The 18,252-nt window shown below is 39.5% G+C and overlaps 1 protein-coding gene across 1 annotated transcript in view; it reads right to left on the reverse strand.

The window, feature by feature from the left end:
- Window positions 1-556: 556 nt before the first annotated feature.
- Window positions 557-18,252, reverse strand: part of MTPN (myotrophin) — a 55,444-nt gene continuing 37,748 nt past the window's right edge. Inside the window, exon 4 of the mRNA XM_073322063.1 lies at window positions 557-2,547. Coding sequence (XP_073178164.1) covers window positions 2,461-2,547 — 87 coding nt within the window. The 3' untranslated portion in view covers window positions 557-2,460. The remainder of the gene's footprint in view (window positions 2,548-18,252) is intronic.

The following is an 18,252-nucleotide window of genomic DNA, read 5'->3' on the forward strand; positions in this document are numbered from 1 at the left end:
GAAATAGGTCAAGAAAAATTCAAGTGTTTTCATAATTGCAGGAAATTAAGGCTAAATAGCCTCTACTGTATCACCAGAAGAACTAATACAAAGAAGGTTCAAATGATCCAGTACTACAATTATGATCACTTGATCGGAGGTGGGGGGGGGGGGCGCAATGCGGGGAGGCCAAGGCAAAGAGAAAAGGACAATACGGGGAGGCCAAGGCAAAGAGAAAAGGACAATACGAGGTAATGTTATGGCCAGATACACAATTTGTTGACACTACTCGCTACAAACTTGAAATTTAAAAAAAAAGATTTCAGAAAACTGCAATTTGGACTAGTATTTTAATAGCATAAGTAGAGACTAGTTTATGCCAATATAGAAATAATTACTTCAGTGATATCTTACAGAAAGTCAGAATTTGTATTAAGAGTCTACACTATCGTAATGAGATGATAGTCCAGCATTGATTAGAGATAGATTACAGAGTTCTTTATTTTAAAAGGCTTAATAAAGAACAGCTAGTCAAGTGTGCTCATTCATTTATCAGTTACTCAGTGATTGATTACAGTTTTTAAAACATTTCTAATCTTTCCACTCTTCTTTGCCATCCATACCTCCCATAAATCCAAGAAACCCATCAATAATGGCTCACTACAGTTTCTCATTGGCCAGAATGACTGTATTCCTGATTTTTTTTATCCTGTGGGGATGCTAAATATGTATAACTCAGTTTGTTATCATTTTACATTCTAAATACAGGGTTGTTTATAATTGAAGTACATTCAATTTTATGCAACATGGTTAAAATATGTCCCCAAAATGTCTTAGTATATATTTATCTGGATGGCAATCCCCAAATATTGTATTGCTCACCCTCCTGACATCACCTCAATTCCAGACACGGGAAATCAAAATAAGATTTCCTTGTTTTGTTTAAACATACTCTGCATTAAACATGATGCACATTTTTTGCATGTTACCATAATACCTGAAAGCAGCATATACTGACATCCCAAAGGTAAATATATTCTTTTATATAATGTATGCCTTTAAAAAAAAAGGTACTGTGAATTGTTTGGGTGAGCTGGTATGTGTCTAATGCAAACTAAAGATGAAAATCAAAAGCTCAGACTTTCGTGGGAGGAATTGGGTGGGAATCCCTTGTTACAATCTTAAATCTGCTTCAATTAGTTATCAGTTCTACTGCTGTAATATTTACTAGTACATTAACTTCCAGATGAAATTTAAATATATTTGCAGGATCATATGTGCTGTAGGAACATAGCAGGAGCTTCAGAAGAAGCCCGTTGCTCTCAATGAAGTCATGACATTAAAAGAGTGCCTTTTCAGACAGTTGATGAGGAATAGTAGGAAATTCACTAAAAAAAAAAAAATCTTACCTTTCCTCTTGTGGTAGTTACAGATTTCAGTGAAACTGTATTTAAGTCTTCCTTTTCCTGACAGTAGAATATAGAAAAGCTCTTCACAGAACTATTTTTTTTGGAACTATAGCAAAAAACATTTTGATATTAGTTTCTAGTGAGAACATCTAAATAATTACCAGCAGCACTAAATTTAAATCACTTAAGGTAGCAGAGAAATTCTTCTTGGGTACCAGAGGGCCTGGAGCTTTCACCATATGTGCCTATATCGTTTACATTGACATGGTAAATGAGGAAATTCCAACTGATAATCCAAAAGGGTAAATTGCAGTGACATTTCTTATCAGACCCCAAAATATTGTAAGTCAGATTGGTCAGTTCTGGACTAGAACACATTGGGGGTGGGGGAGGGAAATCCTGAAGTTCAATCTTCCCAAGGTACCTTGGCAGGCCTTTGGGATTACAGAGTTCTTAATATAAGAAGGTCTTGCCTAAACCGGTCTTTCCTGATTTACAAGGAGTCCAAAAAGGTTAGTGTGGCATCTGATTAGTCAAGGTGAAGATAGCTCCTTTAACTAGTATCAGAAGTCTTCAGTATTTCAACATATGCTTTAAAGCAGAAGGATATAGCTATCAAGAGATAAGCAACCCAACTGCCTCAATTACTACATTTTATATCATGGCCGACACTAACAACATTGGACTACTGCCTCTTAGTTAGCGTTTTAGAGTACTTAATACAGTACTTTTGTCTAAATTGATCTTTCAACACAAAACTTAATAGAACTAATCAGGGAGGCCTACAACCCAATTAAGTGCATGTTCTTTCTCCCTCCTGCAGAAGAAGTTTGTTTTCACTAGAAATGGAAAAAAGATTGTGCATGAAACAAACCCTGAAGGACACTGATTATACAGATTTCCATTCTCTCCAAACAGATTATCGTTTTGATCGAGACCCCTAGTTAGTTTGATTCATTGAGAATTCCCTCCCCCCAAAGTATTTAGCTGAAGAAGCTGGAAGATACAAAGAGTGACAGACAGGCAGCAGTGTGAGGCCACAGAAAAGACATTAGTTATATCAGTCCATCCATCACTGAAGAAGAGCTTTGATTGCCTGGTTGTCAGTGGCTTCAAAGGCAGTTAGTCCATCTGGGCCTTTCACAGACTTATCAGCACCCTGTAAAAACATGAGAAGATGTGTCACTTAATAAAGGAGTTTGCATCTTGGTATATCGGCAGTTTCTTGTGAAGGGGTTCTGGCACACTAGTCATTACTCACACTGGAGAACTATTTTGAACTCACTAAATTGCTCACAAATTTCCTTTACATGCTGTATATTTCTCAGAAACCACAAGCTACTTAGTTTCATAGCTAAATATATTCAATCTTTTGGTTTTGAAGTTGAGCTAATACACAAAAATGGTTGCCACTCCACTTTGAATGGTACAGAGTGCTGCAGAAAGGTCACATTAAAACTATTTTATGAATTATAGTACATACTATTTATTAGCATAGCCCATTAGATATCAGAAACTGGATGAAAAATAGTGGGTTTTTTTATTTGTTCACATACTTGCTATGATGCAAAGTTCAATAAGTCACTATAGTTCCCCCATTTCTATAAATTAGTAATGTTCTCCTATATTCTCAAAAACAATACAAATAACTTCAAAAAAGCCTACTAAGACACAATGAGGGGGAATCAATTAAACATGACAAAAGTTAGTAAGGAATAATACCGTCCACCATCACATCAAAATTCTCAATAGCCTGCTCACCAAACGTTGTCCTAATTTCGATATATTAGGTCATTAATGATGGCCAAATGAATTTTACAAGACCCAGTGCAGCTTACTATTTAAATAACGTAAAATTAAGTACTGAAATTTGGATGATAGTGGCTTTACTACCCAGCCTTCCACAATATTCTAGGAAATGGAAACAAAGATAATGAACGGCACTAAATGGTTTTGATGTACAAGACCCAAACCTAGCACACTACAGAGTTTTCATCTGGTCAGTCCTAAACTACAGGAATATGAATAGGCTGTTCCACATTGCAATTCAATGTTACTTACTCGTCTCACTCCCCCCCCCCACCCCTTTTCTTTACAAAATTGTCCAATTTTCCTTCCCTTATGTCATGTCATGGCAGTAGGTGATCACTCTATAGTTTGGTGGTGAAGGAGGTGGGGGGGGGATGAGGTTAAGAAGTATGGAAGATATGTTTGTTTATAGACTTTTTAAAATGGCATTCTAAAAGTGTGAAGCCATAAAATTAGTAGAATAAAATGGAATAACCAAAAGCAACATCTTTCCAAGAAGGAAAGCAACAGCACCTTTTCTTTACATATCAGGTTCAACTACACTTGCAATAGTGTGTACATCTAGAGACACTAGGACCAAAAAGATATTAGAGGAAGCTCAAAAGAGAACAAAAATATCAGATCTGGAAGTAGAGATAACAGAAAAGTTAGAAGTGTAATGGACCCATCTCCATTGCCTTGCACCTTGTGCGGTTAATTATACTTACTTTGCATTTTGTGTAGTCACATTGCGCATGAAAGTGGAGACGAAGGACAAATTATGGGTAGCTTAGCTAAAATACTAAGAGGACATAGTAAGTGTGCAGATTAATGGTGGAAATACAAAAGGAAGTGGAGGTGGAGTAAAAGAACTAATGGGATGAAAGGAAAAGCTATTCAGGAAAGACACTGCCTAAAAATGAAGTATGAGACTGTGCAAAAGACTCCCTGGGAAGAGGAGGAAGACCCATTGGTAGTAACAAGGTTAGATTGGACAAGGCGCCAGGAAGTATGCTCAGTGAATAGAATTACTCTGGAAATAAAAGGATTTCAGAGACTACCAGAACTTTTCCATCTTTAATTCTATTTACTACCCTCATCCTTAAATTTAAAGAATATACTTTTTAAAATTTAATACTAAGACTATACTGATGGAAGAAAAGTGTAGAAGAATACAGAATAATTGCTTTAGCTGTATCATAGAGAAGCTATTATGCACTTGGAAACATTTAGTTGTTCCTCTTTTTTAGTAGACTAAATCCATACATAAAACCTAAAATTAAATTTCACACTTAATATTCATCAATACCAATAGAGACAAGTCCCAGGGCCCCGTTAACATCCTTTGTCGTTAGGCTACCTGTGATAATTTGGGAATCTGTATGATTATTAATTCTATGTAAGATTATGAACTCTATGTACATATTTCTACCACTTCACTCCCGCCCGGTGAGACTGTTGCTGGTCACTCGAACCCTAACCTGCCACCCATGCACTGGAACCCCTCTTCTGCCCCCCCACCCCCTCCACACACACACCAAAGCTCTGCCTCCCCATCCTGTGTAGGTCTGGCATCTCCGCTCACCCCCTGCATGCACCTCCGCACCACATCCCACTTTTTTTTTTTTGACAAAAGTGGGCATTTGTCCCTTTTGCTCTTGCCAGCTACTCAAGTTGGCAAGAGCAGATGAGACAAATGCCCACTTTTGCCAATAAAGTCAGGATAGCTGGGACAGGGCTTAAAAAAAAAAAAAAGGGACCATCCCAGCCAAAATGGGACATATGGTCACCCTACCGTAATTGTAAAATTGGATAATGAGACTCTTATTCTTGCTCTCAAATTATAGTTGAAAATGTTGCATTACAACACTAGTATTGTTCTGTTGATATATTTGATTGCAATTTACACAAATTTCAACTTTAGTGTATTACATCTCTATACTTCATAGTTCTCGCTAAAGTAATTTAATTTTGAGCGTACATTTTTTCCTGGTAACCCTCAATTGAATAGAATCATTGTAAACACGTGTTAATAGTTTGTTTTTGTTTTGTTTTACATTCAGCAGGTTTGTGAAATTCATATAAAATACTCTCACTTAAGACTGGTAGCATTTTAAACAGCATTTTCAATTTAGCTCATATATTTTAATCTAAAACTGCAATAGCACACAATTTCAAATTAGGTTGACTTTTTGCAAAATTGATTTAAATCAATCTCATACCAAGGATATAAATATCTCTAAGTGAGAACATAAAATAAGGCTCTTGCTAAAATGAAACCATGTTATAAGTTTCACACAAGCCCACACTTACATGATTAAGAATTAGGAACATACTGCACTTGAAAGCAAACTCCTGAAGGCCTTCAATGTAAATGTTTCTTTAAACTACCCCACTAAATGGTAACTTCTCTTCTCCCCCCCCCCTCAAAAAAAAAAAAAAAAACATAACCCAAAACAAACCCAAGTCTAATCTCAAGATAGGGAGATAACTGCTCACATATTACTTAGTGGTCTACAATGTAGGATTTCTCCTAAAAAGGCACTTATTAGCCCTATTTCCAGTATCACCAACTTGATGCAAAATCCCAAATAGAGAAATGAGTGCTAGATTAATTGGTCTCCTTTGGAAATTCAATACTTATTTCCAGTAGACGAGGAACTGTTCAAAAGGTTTACCCTGAGGATAGGGGCCAAGAACTTGAGTTCTAACTCAGATTCTGACACTAAATTGCTATGTAACCTTCAGCAAACTACATATGGTGGAACCTGAGTTTGAGGTTTAGTATTTGGACAACACTCACTATGTCTGCAGGACAGGCAGCACAGTTAACATTTGTACATTCTTGTACTTCATTTTTAAAGCAATGTCCATATATTCAATGTAAACTTTCCCTACCAATTGTAATTGGAGTACTGTAACAGCATGGGCAGGCCCCTTCCTCTGAGCTGTACAAATTTCCTAGTGAGCTGGAGTTGAAAGGCTTTGTTTTATTTTTTTTAAATCACCAACACCACCTGGTCATGAAAGCTTAGTGAGACGTCTGGGTCCTCTATGACATTTTGCACCAGTTTGATCAATGATGCTGCATGCCTTAAATGGAAGGTGGGGACTATATTTGCTAGTTCTTCAGATAATTCTTCCCATCTAACCAGCAATAATGCTGTTGCCTTAGTGCAACTTGAACCAGCTACTTTTCATCCAAACAGTGATCCCTAGTAGGCCCTGTGACATCTTAGCTGTGGCAGGGGCTGCATGAGTGGTGAATGAAGCACACTTGAGTGTCATGTCATGTTGCTGGCAGCTGAGTATGTGGCATCTCCCATGTGATATTAAACAATGGGGGATGGCATGAATCCCTCTGGGACTCCTCAAGTAAGTGCATTTGAAGCAGTTACCCTTCGTCACTTAGTTCTCCTGGGAGAGGAACTACTGGAGCCACTGCAGTGCTGTGCTACATCAGGTAGCTGGGTTAGCAATACCTTGGTGTTTACTCTGTCAGAGGTCGAGCAGTATGAGCATGGAAATTCTGCCTACGTCCATGGCTATAAGGTCATCTTTTAGTGCCATTAAGACATTCTGTTCTGCCTGAGTCTGAACCCTGATTATTATGTTCCCAAGATGACATGCTGTAAGAGCTTGCAAGCTGACTGTTAATTAGGTAAAGGATTAACCAGAGATATCCCTATTGGCCTATTAAAAAAAAAAAAATACTGGTGTGTTCAAATGATTGAGAGAATCTGATCAGTGTTTATTATAAATTCTAAACAAGTTATTAAAACTGTTAGTAAATATAAGCATAATTTAGTAAAATTAATTTTGCATTTGCTATAGTACACTACTTCAATACTACAAAAAAGCTAACCTAGATAAGTTTATCTAAAGTGTGAGTTATAAAACTGTTTAATCACATGTAGGATAAAACCCACTACATTTTACCTATGATATTACAGTCTAACAAAAGGACTAAGTTTCCTCAAAATAAGTGCTCTGGTTTATAAGAAAGGAATCTTTCCTTCAAGTGGAGAGACCAGTCGTGCATTTCTGCACAATGCAAAAAACAAACAGTCATAAGTTTAGGTCAAAATGCCTAAAAAACCCAAGTTTTCAATTTTCAAAACCACAAGGCATTTTCAAAGTGTGGGCAAGGTGATTCTACAGTTTTCATTTATTTCCCCATCTGAAGTGAACAGATTAAAAGTGTTAAACCAGCTTTTCTGCCCTTTGGTCTACTTCACTCTTTCCTCTTTGAGAAAGACATTCATTCCTCACCTTTCTACTCTAACATGCTAGCAGCATTAACCAAAGAAAGCATCTGTAAGATCAGTGTGCTTGTGCCACCCAAAGATGTGCACCACATGCCCCTTAGGGCAACAAAATGCATCTACTGTGTACCACAGAAGTTTTGGGGTTCCCCAAAGACCTCTTCCACTCAGATCCCCATGAACTCGGTTGGACTCCAGTTCCACAACTCAAGTTAGTTTATTTGGCATACAGCACTGTAACGCTGAGTTGATCAGACTCAAGCATAGGGGGTGGCTGTAGGGTGTACCACACACCCAAAATTACACAGCAAATCTCTTTTTATATACACACTTACACATTACATTGCATGTACTATACATTGTATTACATGTTATGGGATTGGCTTGGTTACTTCACAGAAACCAATCCCTAAACAGCATGCTCTGTCCACAACACTGTCCATATATAATTTACCCTTTACCTCATCTTTATGTTCCCAACTTATTTCAATCATTACCTGATTGTCCCACTGGGTGTTTTCTTTCTTTATCTTAGCTCTGATGTGTCCCTTAGCACAAACATTCTGTTTTCAGCCCGCTGATCTATTTACCTTCCTAATCCTGTCTTCCAAGAAATGAAGCTTCCCCCATATTTACTCATGTTAACCCAGCCTATAAGAAGTTATCTTTATCTTGTAGCACCCAGAGACCCCACTGGGCTAGGTGCCAACACAATGGGCAAAGTTAATGTCATTTTGAAAGATTCTAGGTCTAGTGAAAGTTGTGTCACTACTGGGGAACGCCACCAGAAACACTCAGAATGGTAAAAGTTTAGGTGTGCCCAATGTAGTGAGATGCACTGAATTATAAGTTAGAGAAACTGATTTTCCTGGTGTCAAGCCCAAATGGTAATTAAGGCAAGGTCTGCATACATTCTGCTACTTTCCAACACATGGGGACAGACATGCTGCAAAAGCTGAGAGCCAAATGGATTGCTTTTTGAAAACACTTATGACACGCTTTTCCAAGATATTGGACTGAGGAAGTTCATAGTAATTTGCCGTTCAGCAAATACTTCACACCACCTCAATCAAGCCAAGAACACACTTCTAGGGAAGATGAACATGACAAATCTTCAAAAATACACATACATTTTGGAAGTCAGTAAAGTGCTAAGATTCTTTACACTATCCAGGCTCTGTATATAGTCTGGTTTTAGCAGTGGAAGTAATTAGTAGATAAGGAGTAATTTTACTCCAAAGTTACAATATTCAACAACTAAGGGTATTGCTGTAGTTCAGCTCCACTTTGAGGAAACGGCAGCAGGTGGCATTGAAAGATAATACTGTTTTTAACACCATGAGCCCCTTAATTGTACAACAGCTGGAAAATGTGCCTATTAAATGTAAGAATAAAACAAGAATGGAGTCGTTAAAGCAATAGTAAGACCAAATGCACTTGTCCTTTATACTTTACAAAGCAACTGCACTTCTGTACCAAAACTAATTATATTTACGTAGAACAATAAAACCGGAGCAAAGTAAAGTGTAGTCAACAGACAGAATTAGATTCCGACAGTGAAGTTTTCAGGACTGGATAGTATCTGAAAGGTTCTGTAGGACTACCTGAATCCTTTGTGGAGTTTATAATATGAATCCCTACAAATCTACATGAACTTTGTCACCTGAAAAGTGTACTGTCTTAGACAAATCTAGGTTGGAGTTTCTGGAAGTACAAATATGAAAACAAACATTTTATTTTAAGGCTAATTAAATTTGAACTGAATATGATTTGATGGCATTTCAAGTTATGACAACTTGAAAAACACAAGTTATGAAAAGTGCAAAATAAATCCCTCAGAGAATACCTTTTTCTAATAAAGACTGACACTCTTCTACAAGTACTCTTACTGATGGGACTAGAGACTGAAATTTTCTATACACAGAGAAGACAGAGCATAGTCAGCAAAAATGGAAATGTTCCCATACCATTTTAATATGCCTCCACACTGACTGGGAGGGACTAGTGTACTTCCAGACTCAGTAGCATCTTCAGTCTCCATTCCTATTGTTTGTGTTACTTTTCTGCCGTGACTATGGAGAGGGCTGCTTGCAGGAGAGATTAATCTGTTTTGTACTCAATGCACAACAGCTGAAGATAATGCCTTTGCTGCCCCCAGCACATGGGAAAGCACTATTGGGTACAGGAACAAAGGGTATGTCTACACTGTGAAAAAAACAACACATGGCAGAGAGTCTCAGAGCCTGGGTCAGCTGACTTGGGCTCACTGCTAAAATTTGCAGTGTAGATGCTTGGGCTCGGACTGCAGATCAGGCTCTGAGACCTTGCGAGGGCGAAGGATCTCATAGTGTGGGATCCAGCCCAAAGCCCAAAATGTCTATACTGCAATTTTATAGCCCTGAAGCCTAAGTCCCGCAAGCCAGAATCAGCTGACCCAGGGCAGTTATGCTATGGGTCTTTTAGTGCAGTGTAGTTGTACCCAAAAAGAGTACAGTTACCAAGACTGCAGCCATTCTGTTTGCGTGTTGGAAGGAAGCATTAGGCGCAGAAATGGTAGCACATATGCATGTTTAAGAGGGAATTTTTAAATATGTTCAAGGGCAGTAAACTTTCAGGATTCTCATGATGCCATACCAAATTACACTTGAGTACGAATTGGAATACTATCAATTCATTACATACATTTGAGAGTTTTGTCACAATTCATCTGGGCAAGATTTAGCAGTTTGCTTTTATGGCTATCTACATTGACAGTGACATTGACTAAAATGTTTCCTGCACATATAATGTTCTGAATCAATTTTGCTTTAGATTTCAAACAAACAGTTAAATGCTCTTCAGAACAGGAAGGTTAGAAGTTTTGGCAAAGAAACCAAATTTTTAAGTTACAGACCAGACCCAGTCCTGAGCTCTTGTTTCTAACTATGTAGCACCTAGGTAGTGTAAAAGACAATAAAATAAGTTTTCAGGGCAGAAACATTTAGTTTTGTACGTGGGCATAAAAGTATTATTACAATGGAAAGAGCACAAAGGATGCCATTTGCTTCCAACAGTAAAGTGGATTCTGAATGCATTAATTTGCTTTCCAGACTGAAAACAAGGTGTTATAGGTGAACAAGCGGACTCAGAGTTTTAGGCTAGAAGGACCACCAGATCATCTAGCCTGACTTTCTGTCTACCACAAGCCACCAACACCTGCACACTAAACCCAACTGAAATGCTAGAATACATTAGAGATTAACCAAAAGGAACTACAAAACAGCAAAGTTTCTGTTAGTCTTCTCCTTCAGATCTTCTGTACCAATTACAGATGTTCTCTCTCTGCTCAACAGACGGAGATTTGATTCAGTCAAGATTTTCTTCCAACGACTTAAGAGGGGCAGTGAAGGGGGCTGCTCCCACTCAGCTCCCTGACGGTAGCCCGGCAGCTGCTTGGGATCTGTCTGGACTCTGGATGCAGAACTCCCCACCGGGAGCATGGCTGTGGGGAGCTGAGAGCGGGGTGGGGGGGCAGTATCAGGGGGGGCAGTATCAGGGCTCCCCACAGTGAGCCTCCATGCACAGCAGCACAGATCCCCGGGGGAGCCTCCAGGCAGCAGCCTGGCTGGCAGCATGGAGTGGGATGGGGAGCCTGTGGGCAGCCAGGCTCTAGCTGGAGCCACCCACCCACCCTGGTGATAGCCTGGCTTTCACGGCTGCAGCACAGAGCCGTTAAATTGACAAGAATGACAGCCAAGAGTCAGTGTAAGTAACACAGTGTCTACGTGGACACTGTCATCCTAACTGCACCAACATAAGCCCTATGCCTCTGGTGGAGGTACTATGTCACTGTAGTAGGGCACTTGCAATCAGCAGGAGCAAAGCTGTAGTGTGTACACAGACAATTAGGTCAATGTAAGCCCCAAGAGTTGGGACTTCTCCTTCTGGGGAAAACCACTGCCTCATCATGAATCAAATTTTAAATGACAAAATAAAGTTCAGGATCCAGTTGGATGAAAGAAGCTATATCAAAAACCTTAATTGTTTAAAATAAATAAAAGGAAGTATTTCTTCAGACAACGCACAGTCAATCTGTGGAACTCCTTGCCAGAGGATATTGTGAAGGCCAAGACCATAACTGGGTTAAAAAAGAACTAGATAAATTCACGGAGGATAGGTCTATCAATGGTTATTAGCCAGGATGGGCAAGAATGGTGACCCTAGCCTCTGTTTACCAGAAGCTGGGAATACCTGTTCTGTTCATTCCCTCTGGGGCACCTGGCACTGGCCACTGTCAGAAGACAGGATACTGGACTAGATGGACCTCTGGTTTGACCCAGTATGGCCGTTCTTATGTTAATGGTTATTCTTACCAAGGCTTCTTTCATGTCTAAATCACATGTAAATACCAGGAACATAAAAGACAAAGGAATCTGGGCAATGCTGTGTTCTGTGATGCTACAAGAGTTACCTACTGGAGCTGTCCTCAAGCTGAAAGGCAGACTTGCAAAGCTATACTCCTTCCACACTCTCTCTGAGTTGGAGTGCAGAGAGTGATTTATTAACTGAAGGAAACTTTTATTTAGAGCACTAATATTGTTTGGCATTTATTAACTGCTTTGTAACCTTAGTAGTCATCTAGAACAATTACAGACCTGCGAATTCTTTAAGAGCTCTATGAAAAGCCATTAGATTTAAAGTATGTCCCTTAATTTTAAAAATATACATTGTTGAGAAAAAGATTTTTTTTTTTTTAAGTAATAATCTAAATGGCAGTTCTATTAAAAAAAAGATTTAACTTGGCAGCAACAGAACATGTTGCCCCATGAGACTCACTTTGGTACGGAGTCTCAAGACAGATTACATGAAATGCATCAAACGTGATCTGCTGGAACTCCCAAGGTCTGAGGATACTTCCTCACCTTCTGGTTAAATAATGGAGTAGCACTGAAGAAAATCAACCACTTAAAATCTCAGAAGAAGCTGTTATAGTCCCTCAGACAAATTATCTTTTCCTCTGGTTAGATTAAGTGGAGTGGGGAAGAAAAAACAGGTACTGTCTAACAAGTCTTGAGGAATTTTCTGTATTTAATCCTGTCTCATTTCATCCTTAGACTTTTTTGGGGAAGGCACAGTGTTTTCATGACACGTATACTGTGCCTACCACAATCCCTAATTGTATTTTAGTAGCTCAGAGGTCTGAAACATTTAACAGATTGTGCTTCCTAATTCCCCATTGATTTAAAAAAAAAATCAAAACAAAAACTGCCCTGTTTTTTCTCCTCAATTTTTTTGCCCAAGTTCTGATTCCCCAAACAACTGCAGTATAGTTTTAGGTTTCAGAGTAGCAGCCGTGTTAGTCTGTATTCGCAAAAAGAAAAGGAGTACTAGTGGCACCTTAGAGACTAACCAATTTATTTGAGCATAAGCTTTCGTGAGCTACAGTTTAGTCCATTTTTTCCTTTAATTTTCCGATCTGAACTCACACATTACTTCTGCATCAAATATCTTTCTGCATTCAACAGAAATTACATGGGTGATTTACAGTATTTCAGTATAACCCTAATTCCATGCAATTGAAGAAACAGGGCTTTAAAAAAAACCACACCACATGTGGGCAAGTTTAGGGCTCACAAGTAAGGGATTTTCGGAGATGGTCTGAACCAAGATTAACTCAAGAAACTGTGTAAGGCTTATCCATACATTATTGCCAAGGCACTTCAACCGTACAAAGCTGTCATTATTTGAGCCCTAAGACTTTTTGGAGTAGAAAGATCTTTGAGAAACTGGGATTCAGCCACATGCCCACATCGAAGGAAAAGGCCAGACTAATTTTCAGTTGAGACCCAACAAGGATTTGAAACTAAGCTTTGAGAAGTAAACCTATTGGCTATTAGCCAACTTTTATGCCTCCAAAAACAAGAGGTTTTTTGTTAAATATAGGTCGAAGTAGTCAGAAACAGCATTAGGGAGACCAAACTTCCTTGCCAGGGAGTTCGTAAGTGTGCATGTCACGACTAGTGTAACTTTATTTATATGCAAATCTTGAGAATTTACCGCACACGTCTTGGCAAAGGCGAAGTACAAAAAAAATTACCCTCTGTTGTAGTGATACCCAGACTGAGGCTCGTGAGCCTCAAGTGGCTCTTTAATGTGTCTCCTGTGGCTCTTTGTAGCTCATAATATTAAAACACTGATTTAATTAACAACCAATTAGGATGCTTTTACTATGTTATTAACTGACTGTAGTTGACCCGGTAGTATTTTATCATTTTGCTGTGAGAATATATAATTATTCTCACAGCAAAATGACTGACCAAGTATTTTAGTATTTATATTCTATATGAAAATAATCACTAAATGTTTCCCATCATACTGTTTAAATATAGTACTATAGTAAATTAAACAATGAATTCACACTACTGTGGCTCTTTTGCGTAACACTGATAGCTATTTTTGCTCCTGAGCCACTGAGGTTTGAGTATCACTGCTCGGAAGGTTATTTTTAAAATTATATCTCAGGTCATGTCTCAAACTCATTTGAAAATGCAGTCTCACAGTTAATGTTAGGTGCACGCTCTGGCAGAAAGGTCTTGCTTTGCCACAAAAGAAGAGGATTACTTCAGCAGCCCAATTTTCCTTCTAAATGGGTATGACAAAGTGCTAATTCATTGTGGGAACCCAAGTATGTTGACCCCCAAAGTGTGCTCTGCACCTCAGAATGTCAACATTTCACACTCCTACTTTAAAACTTCACATCAGTTATATTACTATCCATTGTTTAGGTATTGGACAGTATAAGACCACAATTGCCTTTTGTTAAAATAGGCAAATACAGTTCTATTTTTCCCTTAGATACAACTTTTTCAAATCAAAATACTAATTTAGAACATTCTCAGGAGCCTGGCATAAAACAGTGGGATTTGTATCTACTATTCTGATTAGTAATTCCTAGCCAGCTATGCTTTGCTAGCTATGAGAGTTTTGATGGGAAATAACCAGTATTTTAAAGAAATAAAAGGAGTGATTTTGGTAACCCACCATTTTGGTTTTGTACCGGAGAAACTGGCATTCTCCCTCAAACTATCTTTTACTCTTGTAATGGACAGAAAGGAGTTTGCATACATTTAAATGTCCCCCACCACAAAGTCTAATTCTTGCCACTTAAATCTGTTTTCAAATTGCATAACTAGTTGCAAACAGAGGGGCTAGAAACACTAAACAAGAGTTAGTGAGTTTTGACCCTTAAAGGTTTTAGGGTTAACACAATTCGGAAGGGTTCTTGGCCCTATCTACCACTAATCCCACAGAAAATGTTACTTTTGTCCCTCAGGTTCAGCTTGGCAACTTCCTGATGGTTTATCAGTGCTTGTGTTTTAGGAGATATCAGACAGGCCTGAACCATCACAAAAAGACAACTGATGTGAAAACATTTAATGAACCCAATCTGTCAAAATCATGCCTGTAATAGACTGCAGCCAATCACTATGATTAGTGAGACAGCAATGTCTGAGAACACTGTCACCTGCAATCTCAAAATTTTCCAAATACACCTCACTTTGCTGCAAGTAATAAATCAAACTGAGCAAATCAATTTCTACTTTTTTGAGAAAAAAGTCTGAATGGAAACACAGTCGAGTGTTTCCACTGATGCAGGAGTTCTAAAGGGCTACGACTATGAGAAACAGACACCCCTAACTTTTGCAGAAGCATGTGGCTTACGGAAACCATGCAGAAAGGGAACAGAAACCATGCACTTCAGGAGACAAGTGTCTCAGTGCCATAAGCCTTATGCGAGTCTTATCAGATTTATACTGAATCACTCACAAATCTCATGCTAAATATCAGTAGGTTCTTTTGTATTTTATTTTGCACATTAAAGAACTGTAAACGTTTTGCCTCTTGGATAGATTACTTATTACTTAATTATTGATTACATTTGACTTTCATATCACATGAAAATGCTTGTACTTGTAGAATATCACCATCTTAAGATATATTGATGTATTAAACCAAAAGTTCAAATACCTTAACCAAAAGGCCATGCTTCCATAACACATGAAAAACATTTTTGCACTTCTAAAAAGGTAAGTACAAAACTATTATAGTAAAGTTTGTTCTATATTTTCATGCCCCCAGGAACTTCAGTGCAACTACATTAGTAGATCAAAGCCTGAAAGAGAATGCTCCCTCGTAACCAATGTCAGTACTGGTAAAGAACTGATCAGAAGTTACTCCTGGGGGAATTCTGCGCCACTGCATATGTGCAGAATTTATGTCCCCTGCAGATTTCTTTGTTTCTCCCCATAAAAATGACTTTCTGACAGGGAAGCAAAGAGAAGCCACAAGAGTGGTCATGTGACCCTCCCCAGCAGTATGTTTTAGGGGCTCAGGGTAGCGGGGAGAGAGGTAAATCACTGTGGGGCAGGAGGCGGGACTAGGGAAGACCTGGATGGTGACTCCTACCCTGCGCCGGGCTCAGCTGCTAGTCCTCGCTCGACTGGGGAGGACAGGATTTCCTCTTCCCTTGCATAGCATCTGGGGCCAGGTCAGACCCACCCCCAGATTTCACCCCCAGCTGAAGGAAGCTCTGCAAACTCCCCCTCTACCCAGCTTCCTGCACCCATAGCCCCTCAGCTGCAAGGGGAGGGATCCTAGTACAGGGTGCTGCTCCCCCATTCACCCAACCCCCGTGCATCCAGACCCCCCCAGACCCTCCCGCCAAGCCTCACCCACCCACACTCAGACCCCCCAGAACCCCCTTCCCCCAACAAGCCCTTGTGCATCCAGAATCCCCCCTGTACCTGGATCCCCCATTGAGCTGCCCACACCCAGATTGTCCCACACAGAACCCCCTCAACCCACACTTGGATCCCTCAACACTAAGCCCCTCCACACTTGGATCCTGCCTTGCTGATCCTGCCTGTCCACACCTGGTGCACCTGTCATGGAGGGGAGGGCCTGGGGTGTTTCTGGGGCAGGCCCAGTCCTTGTGCTGTGTCAGTGTTGGGTGCAACCTCACTGTTGAGTCCGTGTCCCAGGGGGAACTGCACAGTAATCTCCTACCTCTGTGCAGCCAGTAGCCCGTGCTCCCCAGTGCCATGATGGAGCCTCGATATTTGACACACAAAATTAGCAGAATTTTAAAAGATTGTGCACATAATTTTTATTTTTTTTTTGGCGCAGAATGCCCTCAGGAGTAAGAAGCAGCAACTGCAGCAGCATTCTTGACTAACTGCCAATTTCATATTTTTGCTCCCAGAAAGTTCTCTTAGCCCCCACTTGAAATTCCGCTGAGCATTTCAAGTCCATAAAGATATAAGTTCACTGAAATTTCAAGCATCTAGATTACTGATGGTTACTCTCCAAGGCCAACCAAATGCTGCAAAATTGCTTTTCCATTCTTACCAGGGCCAACACAGAATCCCAGAGATGGCTTAAACTTTATGAATATGAACAGATTCTAAAAAGAAACGACGTAGTGTTAAGGATGTATGCACTCAATGCTCTATGTTCTTTGTATCTTTCCTGAATATGGGTATTCAACACCTAACGTAAATAATTAAATATGTAATCTAAGGGAGAAGACATTTACTTTGCTTTAATGTTAAAAAAAAAAAAAAAAAGAATCCAAAAGGCTCTAGTGATTTTGTAGCGTCTAAATGGATAGAGCCCTTCACAGATATCCGTGGATTTGCAGGGCTCTATGGAATTCTGATAAGGGCCTCAGAAGGTCCATTGCCCTTCACATCTCAAATTTGATGAGGATGATTGCCTTCTAATCTTGCTTAGAATCTCCACCTCCACCAACAGTTGCAGCAGGGAGGTTACTGAAGACTTGGGGCTAAGAGAGCTGAGTTCCAGGAACACTACAAAAGGGTCCCCTTGACTGTAACCTCCAATACTGCTTATGCATCTGTCCCCTCCCCTCCTTCCTCCAACCACTTCCTCCAGTCAGCTGAACCAACTCTGGTACATCAGACAGGGACTTAACTGAATTACAGAAAGTCTGTTAACTTGGGCAGCTGAACTGTTAACTATTCTCCTGTCAAGAGTTTCAAGACAAGCACCCCTTTCTGCACCTATGTACCCTGGTAGGTTTGAAGCAGGCAGGGAGCTGTGCCAAAGTTGTGAATGAAGCTACCAGTTCAGCTGAGTAGGGACTGCCAGTGATCCATGGGTGTTCCAAAGGACATGAATTATTGACCTTTACAGTACCATGTACTATATCTCCTCTAAACTAGTCAAATGAAGTCTTCTCTCAATTGTCATTTTTATCTCTAGGATCTCACAAAAAAGTTTCCAGCTATTAAAAAACCACTTAAAATGTGCTTTCATCTCACAAAAGGCTGTTTAAATTACTTGGAATTTTCCCCATAAATTCTATCCTAGCTCTTGACTTGCACAGCTTTGTGGGCAGATTTTGTGGGGGGTGGGGTGGAATGGAACGTGAGAAGGGGTGGAGATGGATTTTAGAAAGCAGAAAATTCTGCTTTTAATGGAAACTTAGCCACAATCTTTTCCTGTGGATTTGCCACCAGTCACTCCATAAAACACTGCTTCTTAAGATAAGACTTGCAGATAGGCATGGTTATGACAGTTATAGTATTTTCTGGGATGTAGTACTATGGTTTCAGCTGTCAGCACTACCTCCAATTTTATTATTATTATTATTAGGAAGTCAGTCTCCTCAGCAAGTGATAGTACAATTATTTTATCTATGGGCCTATAAAACAAACTAAAAATCTAGTCTGCGGGCTACAGCTCTACACACTGTTGCCTTCTGTTGTCTCCTAGTGGACATGGTCTCATATAAGGAATAGGTATTACTT

The sequence above is a fragment of the Lepidochelys kempii genome, chromosome 1 (assembly GCF_965140265.1).
Source record: "Lepidochelys kempii isolate rLepKem1 chromosome 1, rLepKem1.hap2, whole genome shotgun sequence".
NCBI classification, from domain to species: domain Eukaryota; kingdom Metazoa; phylum Chordata; order Testudines; family Cheloniidae; genus Lepidochelys; species Lepidochelys kempii.